We start from the raw sequence: 16,974 nt of genomic DNA on the forward strand, positions 1-16,974 counted from the left end.
GGCACTGTTAAGTCCAGCGGCCAAGCCGCACCGGGTGATGTAAAGTCCAGTGGCCGAGCCGCAGCGGGCGATATTAGGCCCCGCAGCCGAGCATCATTTAATATACCAGCTGATGTACATTTATTGCTTCGTAGTGAATTAGATGGATTTGGTTGACAAAAGCAGTGAAAGTCATTACATTTTACCAAAATACTAATTAACAGCTACTTTGAGAATTTTAGTCGCACTACATACTCGTGATAGTACTTCTGAAATTGTGTGATTCTGTTTCACAGGTTTTGACAGAGCAGAAATTAGTCTCCAAAACAAAGAAACTTTGGAATATCTTACCGTCTGAAGTTGAATGGATTTTGTCGCAAGTTAAAAAACTTGCCTGGGAAAACAGGTATTTAAAAATGAGATTGTAAAAGGACAAATTATATCGTAGTCACTCTACTTTTAAAGTGAAATGCATCTTGCAAGTTGACGATGAGGATATTGTGCAGAAAGGGTCACTGTTGCCACATGTCTCCCCGCTTCCAAAAGTATTTTTAACTATGTGCACCTTAGTAAAACTTGAATGCCCTTTAAAGAAATAAGAACAGTTATTTATCAGCCCAATGTAAATTGTAAATTGCCCTGAGATTGGTTAGTGACCACCAGAGGGCGTTTCATAACAGAAAGATGCCAGGTTAATTGGAAATCCTTTCAGCAAATCTGGAGTAAAAATTGTCACCCAGCTTTAAGAACGCTTTGGTTGAGTTTATTTTCTGCTCCACTGCTGGGTGTTTTTATTTTTTGGCGTTTGTACAAATAAATTTCCAGGTCGGGTGTCTATTAATAAAGTCAAATTACATCTTGCTGTTCCTAGTCGAGTTTCTGGCTGATGCCAAAAGAAATTAACATGCAGCAACATGGGTGACAGTAACAGACAGATTGTTTCAGTAGTTCTACTCGTGTCCATAGTCTATTCAAGAGACTTTGCTCCCTATTACTGTGTGTAAGTGTGGTTTTCAATATTAAAAAATATATATAATTATTCAAAAGATGGAGGGGCATTTGAGTCAAAACCAAACAACAGTGTGAGGAGATATAGTGTTAATGAGGAGAATTGTCGTTGGAAATTGGTAAAGCATGGGGTAATACAAGGACAAAAGTTCTGGGAATTGTCTTGCTGAGACCTTGATGCTTATTCATTAAATATAGGCGGTTATGGATATAATTGAAGGATTTAAGATGATAAAATTATTTGAATTGATAAAAAATACAAAGTGTAACCTATTCCAAGTATACTGATGAGCTTTATTTGCATGTCCTTTCTCTGAAGTTTTTTGAAAACTTCTTAGTTTGTATACCAAAACCACAACTGCCTACACTTTAATCACAGAAAAAAAAAACTTTGAAGTGATGCTTATCATGGTCATATTTTAGTTTGTGTTAAATTTGATGCTTCACTATTTCCTGTGTTTTCTTGCTCAATGCCATATGATATTTGTTAGTAAGATCAAAGGAGTCTGAGGCAAAGAGGTGATCTCATTGAGATGTATAAATCATGAAGACAGGCTGTTACTGGCTAAAGAGTCTGGAACCATGAGACATAAACTCGTGCATAGACTTTTGGGACAGATATGGAGAACACTTTCTTAATGAAAAGTGAGAATGCTGTCCAACTCTTTACCTACGAGCTTGTGAATATTTAAGGACGTGATTCTTAGGGTTTTGGACACTAAGATACAGAACATATCGGAATTGGGCGGCAGATGATAATGAGACACAGCATTAGTCATGAAACTTAATCAGGATAACTGGCTTGAGGTCTTGTGTCTCTTCCTTTTTGCCTTTATCCATTGTCTCTAAAGATGACAATGCAAAATCCAAAACAAGTCGTGTAGATTTAAAACAAAAGCCAAGCATAGACTCCTCAAAGGTGACACTAGGAAGTATGGCATAAATGTTGAAAATAATGGAACTTTTTGCTGCAAAATGATGCTTATGTAGACTAAAGGGAAAAAGCATTGCATTTTAAAAATTGTAGGGAAGCAATATTAAGAGTTAATTAACACAAATTCATAGATAAAGTAAAAACAACTTAAAGCAATCTAATTAAATAGCAAAGTAGGTTTGAGGCGTATGTGATCTGCTTTTGTTTCTATGGTTCTTACTGGATTATTATTTTATACTCCTTTTCCTGGCTCTATTGTTAATCTAAAACTTGTAATAATGCATTTAAAAAAACAGTTCCATATTAAATTACTAAACTTCCAACTATTTGTAATGCTCATTTTAGGGGCAGCACAATGGCGCAACTGGTAGAGCTGCTGTCTCACAGTGCCAAAGACTTGGGTGCTGTCTGTGTTATGTTTGAGGAAGGATATTCTTGCTATTTAGGGCGTGCAGCGTAGGTTTACTAAGTTAATTCCTGGAATGGCGGGACTGTCATATGTTGAAAGACTGGAGCGACTAGGCTTGTATACACTGGAATTTAGACGGATGAGAGGAGACCTTATCGAAACATATAAGATTATTAAGGGGTTGGACATGTTAGAGGCAGGAAACATGTTCCCAATGTTGGGGGAGTCCAGAACAAGGGGCCACAGTTTAAGAATAAGGGGTAGGCCATTTAGAACTGAGATGAGGAAAAACCTTTTCAGTCAGAGTTGTGAATCTGTGGAATTCTCTGCCTCAGAAGGCAGTGGAGGCCAATACTCTGAATGCATTCAAGAGAGAGCTAGGTAGAGCTCTTAAGGATAGCAGAGTCGGGGGGTATGGGGAGAAGGCAGGAACGGGGTACTGATTGAGAATGATCAGCCATGATCACATTGAATGGCGGTGCTGGCTCGAAGGGCCGAATGGCCGCCTCCTGCACCTATAGTCTAAGTTTGCACATTTTCCCTGTGATGAAGTATTTCTTCTCGGTACTACGGTTTCCTCCCACATCCCAAAGATGTGCAGGTTTGTAGGTTAATTGGCCTCTGTAAATTTCTCCTTATGTGTAGAGAGTGGATGACAATGTGGGGTAACAGAAGTGATGTGAACGGGTGATCGATGGTCAGTATAGACTGGTTGGGCTGAAGGGTCTGTTTCCACGCTGCATCTGAACTCTAAACTTTATTTGCATGTCCTTTTCATGGTCGTCTTGACGGTACGGATCAAATACCTTATTTTTTGAATAAGTAACGATTAATATTTTGAAGTTAATATTTAATATTAATATTTTGAATTCCCCCAAAACTCGTCCCCAAGCTCCTTGATCTTGGACTGGAGACCTCCATCTGCGGATGGATATTCGATTTCCTGACGGGTAGGCCCCAGGTGGTGAGAATTGGCAGCCACACCTCTTCCTCACTGATCCTCAACACACCACACCACAGGGCTGTGTGCTCAGTCCTCTCCTGTACTCCCTGTTCACGCACGACTGTACTGTGAAGCACAGCTCAAACATCATCCTAAAGTTTGCTGACGACACGACCATCTTGGGCCTCATCACAGACAACAATGAGATGGCATGCAGAGACGGCCGGTAAAGGCACTAAGCAGCTGGTGCCAGGAAAATAATCTCTCTCAATGTCAGCAAAACTAAAGAGATGATCGTGGACTACAGGAGACAGCAGGGGAGTGGACACCTCCCCATCCACATCGGTGATGCTGAGGTTGAAAGGGTCAGCAGCATTACCTTCCTCGGTGTGCTGAGGACCTTTCTTGAACACTGCACACAGACACAATAACAAAGAAGGCCCACCAGCGGCTCTTTTTCCTGAGAAGACTGAGGAAGTTTGGCATGAACGCCAACATCCTCACAAACTTCTACAGATGCACCATCGAGAGCCTGCTGACGGGCTGCATTACAGTCTGGTACGGGAACTGTTCTGCCCACAGCCACAAATCACCTCAGAGAGTGGTGAAGACGGCACAGCACATCACTGGCAACTGTCTCCCGGCCATTCAGGACATTTTCTACCGGCGGTTCCTGCGGAAGGCACGCAGCATCATCAAGGACCACAGCCACCCAGCACACAGGCTGTTCTCCTTGTTACCGTCAGGCAGACGATACAGGAGTATGGCTGTGCGTACCACCAGACTTAAGAACAGTTTCTACCACCAGGCCATCAGGCTTCTGAACTCATAAACACATTTCACATCATATATGTTGATTATTTTAATATTGTCTTTTTATCTTACTAATGTCATCTTTATCTTATTTATCCTTGGAATATTTCTGCTGAGGTGACCCGTTGTCTTGTCAAATACATTTCATTGTATCGTTGACCCTGTGCCAACCTACATATGACAAATACAATTATTATTATTATTATATTATTTTGAAATATTAGAAATTAATTAAAAATATTTAAAATGATCATTTGAGAAGGCAGACAGAAAAAGCTGGAGTAACTCAGCGGGACAGACAGCATCTCTGGAGAGAAGGAATGGGTGATGTTTTGGGTCGAGACTCTTCTTCAGAGAAGGCATCTCAGTTTGGAATGTTAGTGTTCTGTCATTGATCTCGGTGGTAAGTCCAGTGATGGAACAGGGAGTCAGCTTAGTTGGAACAATAAATAAAAATGCTAGAGTCACCATGCGGGTCAGGTAGCAGCTATGGAAAGAGAGTTAATGTTTCAGGTCAATGATCCTTTATCAGAAATCGGAGAGAGAGCGAAAACAAATTGTGTTTTAAATTGCAATGTGTGGAATGAATAGCTAGAGCAAAGGGAATACTTCTGATGGTTGGGGATAGGACTGATGTGGGACAAGCTATTGAAAATGTGCAGTTTATATCTTTATCATGCAGATAACTTCAATAACAATCCTTGCACCAACATTTGACCTGGTGTATCAGAGATATTCCCTTTGTCCTCTCTATCCATTCTCCCCCATCCTTATCTGGAGATTAAAAGCTTTTCACTGTGTTCTGGCAAAGAGTCTTAGCTCCTTTTTCTACCTGCAGATGCTGCTGGCTGTTTCCAGCAAATGGTTTGTGGTTATCAGCGTCTGTAATTCTTCTTCTTTGTGGAACTGCTGGCCAGAGGCTAGTATGAATTAGAAAATGTTTTTTAATCTAGTTCTTCTGCAAAATAAGATTTGCTGCTCATGTAATACTTTAAAGTCATCTGTGATATTTCTACTTTTACCGCCAACACTTAACGGAAGCATCGCACAGATCATATGCTGTCCCACATGTAACTTAAGTTGAAAGAAAAGATATCTACTTCACTGCATTTTTTTGACGGTTGTAGTGCCTATTTTTACATTTACTTAGTCACGGCATTCCCCTTTATTAAGTTTCAGTTTATATCTCAGCGTGATAAAATGGAGAAAAGGTTCATCTAACCACTGGTTTTGATGCACGTATACTTCCTTTTCCGTTTTTATTTCAAACCACGGGATTATTAAAAAATGTATATAGCCAAAGGTTAATATGTATATAAAGTAATGGCTTTTCCTAGTTACAGTCATGGGCTTTCTTTGACTCTATGATTGTTGAGGAAAATTTTGATAGGGAATTGTTATCTGCTGAATCTCATTTTGTCAGCAACGTATGCATTAATTCGAACACATAAATTGCAGTAAACTCTTGATTCTTTTATCTCTTGAGGTAGATTTAATTAAATAAGAGGTGCTGGTCAGGTGGCTGTCTATTTGGTAAATGAAATAATCGTTGTTTTGGCAATGCAGAAAGTTGCGCCGAAGAAAACTTGAGTTATTAATTCAAGTGTTCCACTTTTAATTTTTCAATATCATAATTATTAACAGATATCATGAAGTTTACATTTAAAGATAATTAAATATTACTCAATTTTTATGAGTTATTTTGGTAGATGTTGGGGGATCACAGGGGAAGTTGACATCTACTACTAAAATCATGCTCCTTATATACCTCTGTGATTTTCCTACATATCTGCTCTTTTATTTCTTGCTGCCTGTGGAAAGACTGTCACGTAATCACACCATAATGAACAACCTTTTTTGATTCTAACACTGTACCCACATAGCCTAATTTAAAGATCCTCATAAGGCATCCTCCCTTATTCTGAAGAAGGGTCTCGACCCGAAACGTCACCCATTCCTTCTCTCCAGAGATGCTGCCTGTCCCGCTTAGTTACTCTAGCTTTTTGTGTCTATCTTCCCTTATTACTACAGTGATCAATAATTTGGAGCCTGATTTTTCGTTACATCAAGCATTCAAAATTAATGCAGTTGGGTTTTCAGTTGAATGATTTTAAAATCTCACGATTCTGTTTAACAAAATGATTAAAATTGCCATTATCCCACCATTTATTTTTAATCATGACATGGTTTTTTTCTTTCAAGTTTATTTTTTCTTGTTTTGGTTACCAAGGAGGTTTTTGTCACAAAACCATTGATCAATGATTAATTAAAAGTTTAAAAAACAAATTGCTTTATTTTGCCCAGTCTGGGTTCATTATAAACAGTTTGAATTAAGCATTGTGTGAGTATCTGCATTTGTGTTCAAGCAATAAAATAAATCATTTGATTGCAATTAAATTGTATTAGTTTAGTTGTGGGTAGAATGAAGTGACTGGTATTGGGATTTTATGAGGAGTTTGTAGGGCATGGTGGGAAGCTTGCAGAATTTCTAGTGTGTGGAAAAAATTTGATTGCCTATTTGCATCAGATCTTTTATGTTAAGTTATGGCCTACGTTTTAAAATTGGTTATTTCCTCTTTGGACAGGAACATGTATGTTGAATGTCATTAATCATAACATTGTTTTCTTCACATTTTACAGAGAGATGGTAGTAGACATTCTCCTGGATGATGGGTTCCTTATTCCTACAGAGGAGCAGCTAAAATCTTTAAACATTGAATGTCCAGGTAACAGAACAGCTTTTTAAGCTGGTCGTACTCGATTGCATGTCCTTTTGAAATAAAGTTTAGATTGCTAGCCACTGAGTTATCCAAAAACAAAAACAGTACTTGCAGTACCAGGAAGCAAATAATAATAATCAGTTATCGTTGTCCTGTGTAGTTATTAACCACAAAGATGATAAGGTCCCAGTTCACAATCTCATTCTTACTTTAGTGATAAGCAATGGCATGCCTGGATCAAAGGCAGGGTTTTTCCTTCCCTAAGATACAAGATATTGCAGATGCTGAAAAATTGAGCAAAAAAATGACTGCAGGAAGAACACAGCAGGTCAAATAGCATTTGTGGAATGAAATCGATTGATGATGTTTCAGGTCAAGACCCTTCAGCCTGAAGAAGAGTCCTGACCCATTACATCACCTGTAGGTGCAGCCTGACCTGCTGAGTTCTTCCTGGAGTTTAAAAAAAATCAAAGGTATGTAGTTTATTCAAGGTAGTTTCCCCAGAGTGAAACATTCACTATGTGGACTATGAACAAAATTTATTTAGGTCAGTACTGTGGAAAAACAGGTGACTGATGCCTAATGATAGTGAACACCATCGGTGTTGGGGGGGAGATTGGGGGCAGGGGGGAGAGGGGGGGGGGAGGAGGTGTGGGGGGAAAACAAATTTAATCCTGCTTCTTGTAATGCAGGACGTTGTGATTACCTTCAATTTAAAATATTTGGACTTTGAGAGGCAAAAGGTTCATATCATCTCACTACATTTTTTGTTCTTGATGTTGTTCACCTTTTGGAAAGAATATTCTACATGATGTCAAAGAAGATGTTTCTTTAAATTTGTACAATTTGCTGTTTATAAGAATGACCTTGGGTGCTGTTCGTATGGGAGGTGTGTTTTCCTTTTGGGATTCCCCCGACTGCTCCAGTATCCTTGCACATCTTTCCTCCAGTATACCTAAATGGCAAATTAATCAAAGAAGCATTGATAATAAGCATGTAAGAGAATAAATTGCAGGATTAAAGGGAAATATGAGTGGGAAGGGTTCTGATGGGTTATTGCCAGTAATGGGAGTCAGTATGATCAGATGGCAGAATGGTTGTTTCCTTTGAATGGAGTTTCGCCATCAACATAGGCAGTTATTCCTCTGCTCCAGCTAGCCTCTCCTGCGGAGTTCCACAAGGCTCCATCCTAGGCCCCATTCTCTTCTCTCTATACATGCTCCCCCTTGGCCAAATCATTCAAAGGCACGGCATTTCTTTCCACTGCTATGCCGATGACACTCAGCTTTACCTCCCCCTGAAACCCAACAACCAGTCAAATTTAAACAGCCTCTCACACTGCCTTGAGGACATAAAATGTTGGATGGCACAGAACTTCCTCCAATTAAATGAGAGCAAGTCTGAGGTCATCCTATTCGGCCCCCCCGACTCCATCAAATTGATAACAGGCAGTCTTGGAAGCCTATCCTGCCTAGTCAAACCGCATGTCAAAAACCTCGGCATGATATTTGACTCTGCATTAAAATTTGATAAGCAAGTCAACGCTGTGGTAAAAGCCAGCTTCTTCCAACTTCGAACCATAGCTAAAATCAAACCTTTCCTCCAATTCGACGACACAGAAAAAATCATTCACGCTTTCATTTCCTCCCGCCTAGACTACTGCAACTCCCTATACACTGGGATCAGCCAATCTTCCCTGTCCCGCCTGCAACTGGTCCAAAACGCCGCAGCGAGACTCCTGACGGGTACCCGTAAAAGGGACCACATCACCCCGATTCTGGCCTCTCTCCACTGGCTCCCTGTACGGTACAGAATCAACTTCAAGCTCCTCCTATTCACGTATAAAGCCCTAAATGGACACTCCCCCCCCCTACATCAAAAATCTTCTAACCCCCCTCTCTAACTCCAGGTCCCTCAGATCGGCCGACTTGGGGCTATTCACTATCCCGCGGTCTAGGCTTAAACTCAGGGGTGACCGCGCTTTTGCGGTTGCAGCTCCTAGACTGTGGAACAGCATCCCTCTCCCCATCAGAACTGCCCCCTCCATCGACTCCTTTAAGTCCAGGCTCAAAACATATTTCTACTCCCTAGCGTTTGAGGCTCATTGAGGAGGCGCTGTGAACTGTTTGCGTGCTACTGTATGTTTTCATTTTTTTTCTATTGGAACCCAATCAAATGTACAGCACTTTGGTCAACGTGGGTTGTTTTTTAAATGTGCTATACAAATAAAATTGACTTGACTTGACTTGACTTTGTGTTAAGAAAGTTATGCATATTTTAACTCAGAAATGTTGAACTTTTGTTTTGAAGGAGAGTTTGTAGACTTATCAAATCCAGGAATTCCTTCACCATTTTGTCGCTTCTGGCAACCTCTTTTAAAGTGCCTACATTCTCGATACTTCACACCATTACTGCTGGAGAAGCTGTTTACTGAGCTGAAGCACTGCTGTGATTCTTCAGGACTAAGGATACAGTATGTTACAGGCTGGATCACAGAGATACTTGCAGCCAATGCAAAAGCAGGTACGTTCCTTTGCAAAAAACAATAATTCTGGAAAGACTTAGCAGGTCAGGCGGCATCTGTGGGGGGAAATGGTTAGTATTTCGGGATAAGTTAAGAGAAAAGACATGTTTAAATTGTTGCGAAAGAGTAGGAAATTGTTGAAAATTGGGTGAAGGAAACAATATATGTGATAAGGTGCAGAAAAATAAATAGGTGACATATTTGCCGAGAACACGAACAAACCAATTGGGCAAAAGTAGGCCGCTAGTCTCTTCAATCTTGCTAATGGCAGCTGATTGATCTGAAGATGTAAATAAAGTGAGAACAGAAACTCAAAAACCAAACATTACTTGAATAGTGAGGTACAGAATACTGCATGTGATGTAAATCTGAAAACCCCAGCAGGGCAGGTAGTATCTGTAGATGACAGAAACTGACTTAACGTTACAGTTCAGTGAATTTGCATCAGAAATGGTCAGATATCGATTAGTGAAAAAACTCAAGAGGCTGGAAATTTGAATCACAGTGTTGGAAACGTAGCAGGCCTGGTAATATCAGTAGGGAGAGTAAAATGGAGCCAAAGTCCCAGGTTGAAGATGTTCAAGTTTACTGTCATATGCACGAGTACAGCCAGGCACAGGTACAACAAAAAAATTGCTTGTAGCATCGTTACAGGTTCATAATCTCAGGCAAGCACTCTCCATTGGCGAACCACCAATAAAAACTGGAGATAGACTGAGAGTCATGGGAGAGGGAAACTCAGGGGATAAGGAAGTGGAAGGTGTGAAAATGAGACATCAAAAGAGATGTGGTTCATGGAAAATGTAGAATAGATCATTGTAAGCTAGGAGGTGACAACAAAGGAAACAGATAAAACATTTAATTAGTGGGACAGTCAGACTGGTCAGAGAACTAGGAAGGGGGAAGGATGGAGAGAGAGGGAAAGCAAGAGTTACTTGAAGTTAGATAAATCAATATACTGCTGGGGTGTAAGCTTCCCAAGCAAAATATAAGGTGCTGTTCCTCCAATTTGTGCTGGGCCTCACTCTGACAGTGGAGGAGGCCCAGGACAGAAAGGTCAGTGTGGCAATGGGAGGGGGAGTTAGTGTTTAGGAACATGGAGATCAGTAGGTTTCGGCACACTGGGCGGAGATGACAACGAGACATACATCATAGGATCATAGACATACTGCAGTGGGATGTGCTGTGCTGCTGCAGCTGACCTCGACTAGAGTGGAAAATCACCCAAATCGCAGTCCAGTGCCTCTCGTGTGCAGTACCTAAGAACAGCGTTGGACTGAACTGTGTTGCACTCTATTAATAAATCGCTCGAAGGGCCGAATGGCCTCCTCCTGCACCTATTGTCTATTGGTTTAGTATTCATTAGGTTTACTTGTCAATCAAATCCTCACAATGAGATATTGAAGAAATGTTCCCATTGTAATGGAATTTAGGAGTGGCAGGTGCAGTGAGTAATTTGACCTGAATTTGGTGATGCACAGATTTGTAATACTGTTTGATATGTAAAAGATTATGGCATGTCTGAGTGCAGTTCTTGATCTTTTCGATAAGGGTTGTTGGTCTTGGAAATATGTATTATATTCCTGGGAAATCCTTTCAGAAAAATCTGTTTTAAATAAAGCTGAAATGAAGCAAAACCAGATATTTGGAAACAAGGAACTACGGATGCTGGTTTACACAAACAACCTCAGCATCTGGGGATAGGGATAGGTGATAGTTTGGGTCAGGACCTATCAGAGTGATTTTGTGTGTGTGTGGGGCATGGGGGAAGCTGGAAGAGAGCAGGTCAGGACAAAGCCTGTCAGGTAATAAGTGCATACAGGTAAGGGGGAGGGGGTGATAGGCAGATGTTTGGACAAAGTCCAGAGATGAAAACAAGGAAGGAGTCAGACAAAAGTATTGAAGAGTTGCAAACTGAAGCTTGGGGAACGAATGTTGGGAAGGAAGGGGAAGAGAGAAATAGGAGCAAGTCCAGGTGGAGCCCTGAGGGGAAGGGGGTGAGAGAAGAAAGGGGGAGTGTCGTGTAGTTGCCTAAAATTGGAGGATTCAATGTTAACACCGCAGGGTTGTAAACTACCTGAGGAATATGAGGTGCTGTTCCATCAGTTTGTAGGATCTACTGAATCCCACAACAGAAGGCAAAGAACAAACAACACTTAGCTGAGTCAGACACCTTGTGTCGCGTTTATTCCAGAAGCCCCTCTTACCTACATCCTCACCAATCATAACCCTTGTGTAGATCAGGCCAATTAGTGCGTCTGACCTTGGAGTTGTTTATTGAGCTCTTGTGGCTGGACCTCGTGAGGCTGCTGGCGAGTCGCCAGCGGTGACAGGCTGTGTGCAAAACCAACGTGGGCTTGAAGGCGCCACAGCTACCCCCTCAGCCACCGAGACATACAAGGTGGCGACTGCCTGGCTTTTCCTGCCCCGTACCGGTCTGGCGGGTTGATTTTACGGCCTGATCTTGTTTGGTACTGCAGTGTGGGCAGTCTTTGACAGGAAGTGTTGGAAGCTTGTGACTTTGCCAGTTTGGTGGGTGAGGTAGTCGGTTGGTTCTCGACGTACGCTGGCTTTAACCGGTCGACGGATACAGTGTCAGTTTTTCCGTTCCGATAGATCACAAAATGTTTAGGTAGGCATTGGATGATTTGGTGAGGGCCATCGTATGCTTGCTGAAGAGGTCGGCGGACAGCGTCATGTCGGACCCAAACATGTGTGCAGCGTTGGAGGCCAGCAGGTACATAGACTATTGCAGGTGTTTGCCGTGCTGGTGTTGGCCTCAGTAGCTGCATAGTTCGCCGTAATCAATCGACATACCTGCTTGGATCATAGGATCTGTCTGTGGGGGTTGGTTCGACAAATTCGCTGGGCAGCTTCAGAGCTGTGGCGTAAACCATTTCCACCGACAAACATCCTAGGTCTGCTTTCACCGCCGTACGAATGCCAAGCAGAACCAGAGGCTGGGGGGGGGGTGAAAGGCCGGGTGAAACGTTCGGAGATCCGGGCCTTCTTGCCCGGATGTGATATGTTGTGCAGTGCGCTGAAAAGTTCTCGATGCATCGTCCTAGGCACAAACGGCCTTGGTTTGGCAGTAGAAGTGTTACATATGATGGCTTCTCTCGTGTCACCGATAGGAACATCTTCCAATTTTAGGGGTGCATGCGTCCGGGGGTAATGGATAAGGTGGGGAGCAGTATGCTGCGCGTGAGCCATGGCATGAAAACCGATGAGTGTGGCCGCATTCAGAGCATCCACCTCCAGTCTTGATAGGGCGTCGGCATCCGGATTTGCTTTTCCCTTAAATGTGCCCGATGTCACTGGAGAATTGCCGAACGAAGTCCAAGTGGCGGATTTCCCGCGGTGAATCGCTCCCCCACACTTGTACGAATAGCGTATGTGAGCAGTTGGTGATCCGTATAAATAGTGAAGAGACGGCCTTCCAACAGATGGAGGAAATGCTTGACGGCGAGGTACATAGCCAAAGGTTTTCGCCCGAACGTACTGTACCTCATCTGAGTGGGTGATAATTTTGCCAAAAAGAATGCCAGAGGCTCCCACCTGATACTGGCTCGCTGCTCCATGACAGCTCCCACGGCATTAACGGTGGCCTCATTCTGGCAATGGAGGAGACCCAGAATAGAAAGGGCAGTATGGGAATGCAAAAAGGAGTTAAAGTGGTTAGCTACCAGGATATCTAGTCGTCCCAGGGTCATTTTGGGGTAATTGGCAACATTTTAGTTGTATGGTTGCTTTATTTTGTAAGTTTAGAATTTTATGCACTTAATTCTAAAGTGCCTTACTCGGTGCCTATATACCCCTGGTTCTTCGGTCTGTAAACAATAAAATTGTGAAATTAAGACTTTAAACCTGCATGTCACTCCAACGATACTTAGAAATTGAAAAGTAGTAGAAATAATCTAGAAGAATAAGCAGAAGTACAAGTCATGCCAGGAGTTGTTGAGAGAGCATAAAATTGCTAGGAATGCTTCTGGTGGAATTTAATCACATGAGGAAGTAGGTTTGCGGGGAACTTGTAAACGGTGGCTAAGGAACTCGTGGTCTGTGCGTAAATTGGCACCTTATGAGTGACGCAGTCCTTCTGGTTTCTTTACAACAATTTGCAACGTCAAATTGCTACATTCCTTTCCAATAATAACTTACAGCTGTATCACTGTTAATGTAATAATAGTTCAAGTAATTATGAACTACACATTTTTAGAATTTCTGGTTCTAAACTGGTTATCCAACTAGCCATGAAAATACTGCTATCTGGATGAGTGCCTAATAAGCACTTTGGAGAGATTAAGTATTGCTTTAATTTGTTCTTTGCTTTTTCTGTGTAGGGAAAAGTGTGAAGGGCCTTCCACGAATCCAGAAAATAAAGAGGAGCATGTGGCAATTGTTTTTATTTCCATGTCTACTAGATTGGCAAGATCTTCTCAAAAGTTGTCTTGCAGCACCATGTCAGGCTACACCTCATCTCCTCCAACAGTGAGTTAAACAACCCTTTTTGTTTTGCTTTATAACGGGTAATTGTGATTCAGGAAACCTATGACTAAAAATGCTGGATAAGCAAAAAAAGGACTAGTGTGTGGGAATAGAATGAAAGATGGAAATGCTGCTCAAAAGGAAATCAAGGATTTTTGAAATTCTTGAAAAAGTAAATTGGAAAAGAAAAGGAAATAGCTATTTGAAAAGATGAAAAATATTAATTTTCTTGCTGGAGATGTATCAGTTTTGTACAGAAAATCGGTGGTTGAAATAAATGGATGTAAGAGTGGGAATGGCAGCAAAGGGAAAGCAAGAAGTCCTGTAAATAAAATACATCCTTCGCTTAGAGGTGCTGACCACTGATTGCATACTTAGGTCAAGAGAGGGAATAGCAGAGGAAGTAACTAGAATCTTTTGATTATGTTTCAATATAGCAATTATTCTAAAGACACTGGAACGTTGCTGCTGAAATGTCTTTGGTCATAAATGTAGACAATTAGTAGGTAATTTCCCAGGCCAGCATCAGGAAGTAAGTTTCCAGACTACATTGTGTAATAAAATTGGTATTCATTTAGAGAAACATTCATTATTAAAGAAACCAGTATGGATTTATGAGTAATTAATCAGATCTGACAAATTTTGTAGTTCTTTAATTATAAAAATACTATTTCAATAAAGTAACAGCCATATACCAAATGCAGGTTTTGCTGACAACTGCCTTTGTTAGTAAAGAGGGATGGAATTGCTTGGCAAGCTGGTATCATCTCCGTGGGCCAAATGGTCTCCTATGTTGTAATTAAATCTGATTCATATCCACAAAATATGTGGCCTATGATTTTTCTCTTGGAGCAACAATTGCTATTGATGTTATTCCAGTCAATGTGTGGGCAGCACAGTGGTGCAACAGTAGGCTTGCTGCCTCACAGCGCCAGACACCTGGGTTTGATCCTGACTGACGGGTGCTGTCTCTACGGAGTTTGTACGTTCTCCCTGTGGCCGGGTGGATTTTCTCCAGGTGCTCCGGTTTCCTCCCACACCAAAGACGTGCAGATTTGCAGATTAATTGGCTTCTGTAAATTATGCCTAGTGTGTAGGATAGTACTAGTGCACAGGCGATTGCTAGTTGACGTGGACTCGGTGGGCCAAAGGGCCTGTTTCCATGTTATCTCTAAAGTCAAGCTAAAATAAACCAAAATTACCTATCTAACGAATACCTACATCAGTGTCACGTAACTGAGATAATTAGCACCAATAATGACAGTTATCTTTGTGCACATTTTAAGTTTTTAAACAGGCAAAACCTTGATTGGCCATCAAGAAATAGACCTTGCCACTCTGCACACAACTCCCTCCTTCCATTATGCCCTCCCTACCCCCAGCCACTGTGGCTCAGGACATATATATTGAAGAGTCTGAAGATGGGTCTCGACCCGAAACGTCACCCATTCCTTCTCTCCAGTGATGCTGCCTGTCCCGCTGAGTTACTCTAGCTTGTTGTGTCTATATCTTCATATTTATTGGATATTGTCCTTTGCAGTCCCTTGATTTTTTTTGCTACATTATAGGCAACTTTATGAAAACTTATTAAGGAATCACCATAGATTTTAGTTATGAGGAAAGATTAGAGAATCAAAACCATTTTTGTTCAGGTAAAAGGAGGTTTAGTAGATGTCACGGTGGCATTTAGTAGCGCAACACAGTGGCGCAGTGGTAGAGTTGATGCCTTACAGCGAATGCCGTGCCGGAGACCCGGGGTTCAATCCCGACTACAGGTGCTGTCTGCACAGAGTTTGTACGTTCTCCCCTTGACTTGCTTGGGTTTTCTCCGAGATCTTCGGTTTCCTCCCACACTCCAAAGACGTACAGGTATGTAAGTTAATTGGCTTGGTAAATGTAAAACAATTTCCTAGGGGGTATAGATAGTGTTAATGTGCGGGGATCGCTGGTCGGCGCAGACCCAGTGGGCCGAAAGGGCCTGTTTCCGCGCTGTATCTCTAAGCTCTCTAGATGTCTGGTAGAGATCTTGACCTTTGAGGGATTTTGATGGTGCTTCACAAAACCTTTATTCCCTTTAGGCTGGTAAAGCAGCGTTAGAGGAAGCAAATTAAAAACCTTCAACAAAGATTAGGAAGACTTTTATTTTTAATCAATATTCCAGAATTAAGTACGATGACAGTGCTGGAATGATGCAGCAGGTCAGGCAGCATCTCTCGAGAACATGGATAAGTGACGTTTCGGGTCAAAACCCTTCTTTGTTTCAGAATTAAGTATGCTCAATGTCTTTATTGAACAAAACAGGTTTTTAGCTAATTTTACTAGAAGGCCACATTAATGCCATGTCCTAATAGCCTGAAAAAAATATTCTAAGCTTTTAGTAGTTTTGTATGAAGCTTGAGTTGATGCAATTTATAAATCAGTTTGGCTATTTTTTATTATGATCAGAATCCATATTGTTAACATAGCTCTTGGCAAACAACCCATAATTGCTATTTTACATTTTTATTTCCTAAAACTGACGAGCACGGAATCAAAGGAAGACAAAATAAGACCTGACTTTTACTGTATAATTTCAGGATTTTAACTGACACGGACTCTCCATTGCCCAATACCACACAACAGAAACTCCTCCAGCTCTGTTCTATATACATTCAGGAACCAGGGTCCTTCAGCGTTTCTGACTTTCCAATTGGCTGTAATCATCTACCAGTGCACACAGTGGAAAACCTACAAATGATGAATGGGTCAGAATCATCAAACCAGTTAACTAGTACGGTGCAGACTGAGTTCCTGATGGACACTGAACCTGTGGTGGTCCATGCCACTGGAGAGGAGCAGTCGCAAATGGTCAACCTTGAACTGTTAACTGAAACGATTCATTCCCTGGAGGGATCAGTGTGGCAGTTATGTACAGGTATGCTATGACTTTGATAGTTTCGTCTTAGTTTATTTCAAGTGGTTAATTTATGTAGAATTTGCGTTTAAGTATAATGGAATGGAAACATTTTCAATTTAAATAATTGGTGACTACTACAAAAACTCCCTTGTTGAATAAGGCATAGAAAAAAATGATTTAAAACTTCCTCTTTATTGCGTCAACAGCAATCTCATAGAAGCTGTGTTTTTTTTAAGTTCCAGTGCCTGTGGTTTCTCTAG

At 41.4% G+C, this 16,974-nt stretch overlaps 1 protein-coding gene across 1 annotated transcript in view; it reads left to right on the forward strand.

The window, feature by feature from the left end:
- Nucleotides 1–16,974, forward strand: part of las1l (LAS1 like ribosome biogenesis factor) — a 41,098-nt gene that overhangs the window by 16,705 nt on the left and 7,419 nt on the right. Inside the window, exons 7-11 of the mRNA XM_078412524.1 lie at nucleotides 276–385; nucleotides 6,727–6,812; nucleotides 9,117–9,329; nucleotides 13,674–13,821; nucleotides 16,395–16,732. Coding sequence (XP_078268650.1) covers nucleotides 276–385; nucleotides 6,727–6,812; nucleotides 9,117–9,329; nucleotides 13,674–13,821; nucleotides 16,395–16,732 — 895 coding nt within the window. The remainder of the gene's footprint in view (nucleotides 1–275; nucleotides 386–6,726; nucleotides 6,813–9,116; nucleotides 9,330–13,673; nucleotides 13,822–16,394; nucleotides 16,733–16,974) is intronic.

The sequence above is a fragment of the Rhinoraja longicauda genome, chromosome 15 (assembly GCF_053455715.1).
Source record: "Rhinoraja longicauda isolate Sanriku21f chromosome 15, sRhiLon1.1, whole genome shotgun sequence".
Lineage (NCBI taxonomy): Eukaryota > Metazoa > Chordata > Chondrichthyes > Rajiformes > Arhynchobatidae > Rhinoraja > Rhinoraja longicauda.